Raw genomic sequence first — 7,149 nt, forward strand, 5'->3', positions numbered from 1 at the left:
GAACCCACACCTGTTGTTTCCAGCCAAACAAAAGACAGGCATATGAGTTGAACATTTACCTCAAGTAGATACACTCCTTGGAGAGAACAATCACGGGAGAAAGAAGGGCTGCTTATGCACAGGGAGACAGCTCAGGGGGCAGGAGTGTATGGAGGGATGGACACAGGGAAGAGCTTTCTATGGGGAGGAGGAAGTGGGAGGGGAGCTGTTGCATTGTGGTAAACTGTGGTCAATGTCATGAGAGAAAGTATATGTGAACTGCTGTATGGAAAGTGGATTTGCTCTGTAAATCTTCACCCAAATCACAATAAAAAAAAAGAGACAGAGAAGAAAATAAATGAACTAACCACACAAAGATGTTAGGAAATATAACAACACATAAATAAAAAGAAACAGGGAAAATAAAAGACAAATTTATAATAAACTAGAAAACAATTTAAAAAAATGTAACAGACAAATAAGATTAACAGTCTGTTCTTCAAAAACCCTAGTCAAATAGGCAAATCTCTGGCAAAGCTGACCAAAAAAGAGAGAGAATATAAAGAACATTAGAAATGAGAATGAAAGAAAATATATAACAACATATACAGAAGAATATTCTAAAGTTATAGAAGAATATCATGGTTGCTGATAAAAATGAAAGACTAGTTGAAATGGACATTTTTGAACAAAAATATTACCTAATTAAAAATTAAAGTAAGAAAATGTAAGTAAGATAAGCCAAAAATTGAAATTACCAAAATTTACCAAATATTTGTCAACAGTCAAGGTCAGTTCTATCAAACATGCCACCAATAAATAACTTCCTATGTTACTTAAATTGTTCCATGACATAGAAAGAATATCTAAAGATTACCAATTCATTTTGCAGGGAAAATGTATCCCTGATAACAAACTTTAAAATAATAATAAAATGCTATAGACCAATTGCACTAATTTAGATGCAAACAAATTAATAAAACTGGCAAATTGAATCCAGTAATGTTTAACAGTTAGGCTTATTACAAGAAATAAGGGTGGTTGAACACTAGAAAATCTATCAATATAATGATGTATCAGAGGTTGGGAGCTTGCTGGTGTAGTGCCTGAGGCATTTGACTGCCAACCAGAAGCCTGGTGGTTTATACATTTTTTCTGTAAAAAGCCAGATAGTAAACACTCAGGCCTTGTAGACCACACATATTCGTCACACTTATCTCCAGATGTAGATAATATGTACATGAATGTACATAGCTGTGATCCAAATAAATGTATTTATAAAAAGAGGCCTGCAGATTTGGTCCTGCAGCCTGTAGTTTGCCAACCCTTGCAGCAGTTAATAGATTAAAGGCAAATGATTAGATCAATAGATACTGAAAGGCATGATAAAATTCAGTCTCTTGATTTAAAAAAGAAAACACTTATTAAATTCATAATAGAAATAAATTTCAACAACACCATACAAACATGTTATCTGAAACCAAAGTCCAACATCATATATAATGATGAAATATAATGGTGCCATTCCAGTTAATTTAGAAACAAGACTAATCTTTTTTATTTTTCTGGAGGCCTCAACCAATGCTAAAACGTTGTTGTTGTTGTTGTTGTTATGTGCCTTCGAGTCGGCCCTGACTCATAGGACCCCCTCCTTGGGTTTCCTAAGCAGTATCACTACGGAAGTAGATTGCCCAACCTTCCTTCCGAGGAGTGGCTGATGGGTTTGAACCACCAGCCTTCTGGTTAGCAGTCAAGTGCCTAAGGCACTATGTTACTAGAGCTCTTATGCAAAAACATAGGAATAGAAATTTGTGGGAGAGAGAGACATACACATCATTATTCTTTTCAAATAAAATATTAGTTACAAAAAAAGAGGATTGATGTAAAAACTACTAAAGCTAATAAGTGATTTCATTAATGTGACCAGATTTAATATAAATATATAAATATTAATATTTTTGCCATATACTATCAATAACCAGTAATAAATATGGTTTTTTAAAAAAGATACATTCATAATAGAAGCAAAGTTTATAGGAGGCCTAGGAATTAATTTAACAAGAAGTGTGCAAATGCTTATGAAGAAAACTATAATCTTTCTATTGTTTTCCCTTTTTTTGATTTGATTAGTACAAAAAATTCCAGACATATAGGGTATGATATCAAATGAGACTTAAAATAGCCTTAATTGGGATGATGTATCACTGTGGTCTAAGAAGTATCTCACAAGGCCAGAAGAATGATATGTGTCACAAAGCCCACTATTGCTTTATGGGTGTGGTGATTACAGGACACATAAGTACCTGAGGGAACACGGGGTCCTACACCAAAGTAGAAATCACCTACAAGAATAACTGCTTCACTGAGGACATGAAAAGCACCTGGTGACCTCTAAGACAGAACTTTGATGTAAGAGAGGGTGGGCTTCAAAGCACCCCTAAACTTTCCTCCAGGGGTACCCTTCCAGATAGTCCTGAACACACATTGTCAATCAGACTCTCCAGCTGCTTTACTCCCTTGTTGTTAGGTGCCATAGAGTCTGCTCCAACTCACAGCAACCCTACGTACAACAGAACCAATCACTGCCAGGTCCTGGACCATCCTCATTGTCCTTACTGTGCTTGAACTGATTGTTGCAGCTACTGTGTCAATTCACTTCACTGAGGGTCTTCCCCTTTTTCGCTGACCCTCTACTTTACCAAGCATGATATTGTTCTCTAGGGACTAGTCCCTTCTGACAACATGACCAAAGTAGATGAGACAAAGTCTGGCCGTTCTTGTTTCTAAGGAACAATCTGGCTGCACTTCTTCCAGGACAGCTTTACTCCCTAAGTGCAAATGAACTGCTGTACATCATTTGGTTGTGTGGGCTTTGCGCCATCCTCAAGCCACAAGAGGGAAAACCCTCTGATCAGGAAGCTCTATGTTGATCAGTAAAACACAGAGAAGGTAAGAGAATAGTATTATGAACATAATATGCTCACCACCCAGGGAGGTTTCTGTGCCACTAACCTTATAATCCCCACAGCACAGAGAAGCATTTTTGGCTCATTCCGAGTTACTCCACTATTGGCACAGGTCCTAGTGCTCATGAAACATTTGAGCATTTTAATGGGGAAAAAATGGAATAAATAGATAGTTCAACAGATGAGAAGAAATATGTTCTTGAATGGAAAGACTCAGTGTTATAAAGGTTTCAGTTTTACCCAGATTAATTACATTAATCTATAAATTAATGTAATTCTATTCAAAACAGCATTAGGGGTTTTGTTTTTGTTACTTGTTAGAAGAGGGCAGTAATAAATTTCTTGTAAGTTTACTTTGAAGAATAAAGGAATGAGAATAGCAAAGACGATTTTAAAATAGAATAATGAAGAAAATATGGAATTGCCTTGCCAAATAGCAAAACACTCTATATAATATAATAATAATAATGCAACAGTATAAAACTACCCAAAAATTGTTAACATGGCAGTTCTCCCCATACTGATCAATAAACTTACCACAGTCTCTCTCAAAATCTCAATAGGCTTTTTTGTTGTTGTTGAAATTGATCAGCTGATCTTAAAATATATTTGGAAAAAATATATATATATTTGGAAATTTATAGGACCTATAGAATAGCGAAAACAACTTTGAAAAAAGAATAACAAAATTGGAGGACTTACAGTACCCAATTTCAAAACTTATTATAAAGCCATTGTTGTCAGACAGCTTGGAGTTGGTACAAGGATAGACAAGCGTAGATCAATGAAACAGAATTGAGGGCTCAGAAGTAAATCTTCCTACTTATGGTCAATTGATTTTTGGCAAACAGAGATGCCATGACTATGTAATAGAGAGAAGATTGTCTTCAACAAATGGTGAAATGGTGCCAAAAAAGAAAAAGACCTTAAGCCTTTACATTACACTATACACAAAAATTCACAAAATAGATAGATCCAAGACCTAAATGAAAACACTAAAACTATAAATTTTTAGAAAATAAACATAGGAGAAAATTTTCGTGACCTTGGAAATAAGTTATGATCAATAATTTATACCCAGACTGCCACTGAAGTGACAGAATACAGTTTGGAAATATATGGTTCCTGTTAACTCTTTTTGAAGACACTTAGCACAGAAAATGCTCTTCAGATTATCAAGAGACAAAAGGAGGAGCTACACACAGTAACATGGTCAGAGTGAGCTTTGAATTAATTTATCTGAGGACAAAAATGCAAATGTGGGGATTATGATTTCAGGTTGGGATGTAAATTTATAAATCTTAATATGGTAGAAATAATATAACTGAGGAACACTGAGAGATGAAGGGGAAGAGGTGATGGTAGTGTACATATGATTTCTTCATTTTTACAGCCAAGGAGTCAACAGATATGATTTAAAATAGATTAATCATGTACACAAAGTATAAACATATTTGGGGTATAAAATAAACTACTAAGAAAAAGTTATATACTAAACTAAAATTGAATGGTGAAGGGGAGAAAGGAGGAGATGAAAAACACTAGTTTTATCATGCTTCATTGTTGGGAATCAGTAGAAACTACCTATATGTAATACCATAGCTGTTGGTTTGTTTGTTTTAAAGTAACTTCTAGAATAAAAATACAAAATTTCCAAGTGTTCCTTAGTTATATTATTTCTGCTTTGTCACTGCTACTATACATTGCCTCACACTTTGTGACCGTCCTTACTGTATTTGTACAGTAAATTAATTGCATGTAGTATGAGCCCCCAAATCCCCACATATTGTTAAATAATGTTGTGTATCACTGTAATAAGCACTACACAAGACAGTTGAGAGAAGACTTTAAAGATGATCATTGGAGAGTACAGAGAGAGTTAGAGAAAAACCTGAAGCAAAGTCTTCTTTTATGCTGGAAGCAAAAAAACACAAAACAAACCCTTTAGATTCATCGTTAATGTCAAATATAATAGAAATATGAGGTTGACCGATGACCTCTTCCCAAGTTAGAGCACCATAATTCAGCTTTCTGTCCTGCTAATGTGCTGAAGAGTTCCACATCTCTCAATCTGTAGATTATAAACTCTCAAACTATATATTGTGCATAATATATGTTCAAAGAAAATACATAATAAAAGAAAATGTTTGTCCTTCCCCCTTATGGAGGATTTTTTTTTTTTTTTTTTTTGGTTTATTGCACCATCATTCTAACCAGCTACATGTGATGAGAATTCCCAGTCCCATTTTGTCATTTTCTTGTCAAGAACTACCTTGCCAACCACATTAGCTAGAGATAGAACATGACAGCCATCATCTCAAGCTAATGCTAGTTAGTCTTAAACTAGAAACTGAAGTATTTGTGAGGATGAAAATAAATTCAGATAAAGAGACATTTTCAGAAAAGATTTAAATTGAATGTTACATATTGGTATTTAGGAAAGAGACAGATAATTCTCCAGACTGGCCAATCTCAGAACCACAAAATGAAAATTGACTAACAGTCAATACCTTCAGTGAATTGAACTAAAAATGATTGTCTCACAAAATACTTCCTCTCAGTGCATTCTGTGGAGAATATTTGCACAATTAAAGCTAGCATAACATATTCAGTGGGAACATAAAAGGTACTAATAAAGTCTTTTTCTTTTTCTTTTCCAGCTAGAAGATGATATCATAACTAAATATATGTACTTTACAAAAATAACAAATTTTGTACATAATATAACTACAAATAATTGGTTTTATATTGAGTTTTCAATTCTTGGATTCATAGGTAAGCAATGAATCTCTTGTCAGATCACAGAACTCACAGAACTTTCTTACTTAATAGGATACAACTTGGGATCAGAATCAAAAGGCTACAACTCAAGATCAGTATCAGGAAGCATGTAGGTAAAGTCTCCCTTGTTCAGTGCAGAACAGGCCTCCTCTCAACCCCCTCAGGACAAGCCTCCTTTCAGCCCCTACAGGACAGGATCCTCTTGGTCCTACCATCTTTCGCCACTAGCTCTGTTGCTGGGTTCCTTCCGGGCCTGTCACTGTCTTCAGTGTTACTACACTGAAAGATACTTCAATGTAACCTGTATTACAGGTCTTTTATGGGACTCATTGCCTCCTCTCTTCTCTCTCTCTCTGCTTTCCTTCTTCTGCTTCTTCGTGTCTCTCTCAAAAACCTCTGTGGAGCTGCTGCTTAAATACACAAACTCCTTGTCAATATCAAGGCATGGCACTCCCACCAGGGCCAATAACTGAACAATCACCTCTTTATAGGCCATAGGCACTATATTTGCATCGTGGGTACAGATTAATTAAAATTCACCTCATTTGCATCGTCTTTTGACCAGTCCCTGCAAGGTGCATTCCAATCATAGGACAAGCTGCCACCCCAGCCAGACAAAAAGGATCAAAACCCAATTGTTTACAACTTACTGAGGAAATGTCAATCAACCTAGATAAAAGAAACAAATCCTCTGGGGTAGAAAACTAGGGCAAAGCTATGCCTCAGGGCTTAAGAGAAAAATCTTCCAAGCTGTTTCTCCAAAGAACCGAAGCAAAAAGCCAAATAAAGGAATTCATTTCCCCACAGGGCTTCTCAGGTAAATACATTCAGATAGCAGCTGAGGCTGGAATCATTTGATGGCTTCATGGGTATAAATGTCCTACAGGGCTCACTCACACACTGCAGTTGATGCTGGCTGTCAGCTAGGAGCTTAACTGTGGCATCATCCAGGTGCTTGTACATGGCCCCTCTACATCGCTTGGGTTTCCTCATACCATGGCAGCTCAAGGCTCTAAGAACAAGTGTTCCAAGAGACCCAGGCAAAAGCTACAATGCGTTTGTGATCTAACCTCTATATTAGAATGCTGTTTCTGTCACACTCTGTTGGTCAAGTGAGTTATTAGGGACATCCCCAATGCTAGGAAGAGAACTGAATTCCACTTCTCAGTGGGAAGAGTGGCAAAAAATTTGTAGCCATGTTTCATATGCCACACTTCCTTTACCTCTACTTCAATCCCCATTTAATGTTACCCACACATGTAGTTTTTTCTGGACCCAGCAAGGTTGTTGTTGTTGTTGTTGTTGTTGTTGTTAAGTGCCATCGAGTCGTTTCCCACTCATAGCGACCCCATGCACAGCAGAACAAAACACTGCCCGATCCTGTGCCAGCCCCACAATACCTGCTATACTTGAGCCCATCATC

General features: G+C 36.4%; 1 protein-coding gene across 1 annotated transcript in view; it reads left to right on the forward strand.

Moving 5' to 3' along the window:
• MGAT4D (MGAT4 family member D) overlaps window positions 1-7,149 on the forward strand; it is a 144,426-nt gene that overhangs the window by 93,374 nt on the left and 43,903 nt on the right. Inside the window, exon 8 of the mRNA XM_007941222.1 lies at window positions 5,606-5,720. Within this exon, the coding sequence (XP_007939413.1) occupies window positions 5,606-5,720 (115 nt within the window). The remainder of the gene's footprint in view (window positions 1-5,605; window positions 5,721-7,149) is intronic.

Source organism: Orycteropus afer, unplaced genomic scaffold (assembly GCF_000298275.1).
Source record: "Orycteropus afer afer isolate SDZICR_OR568_19922 unplaced genomic scaffold, OryAfe1.0 scaffold00076, whole genome shotgun sequence".
NCBI lineage: Eukaryota > Metazoa > Chordata > Mammalia > Tubulidentata > Orycteropodidae > Orycteropus > Orycteropus afer.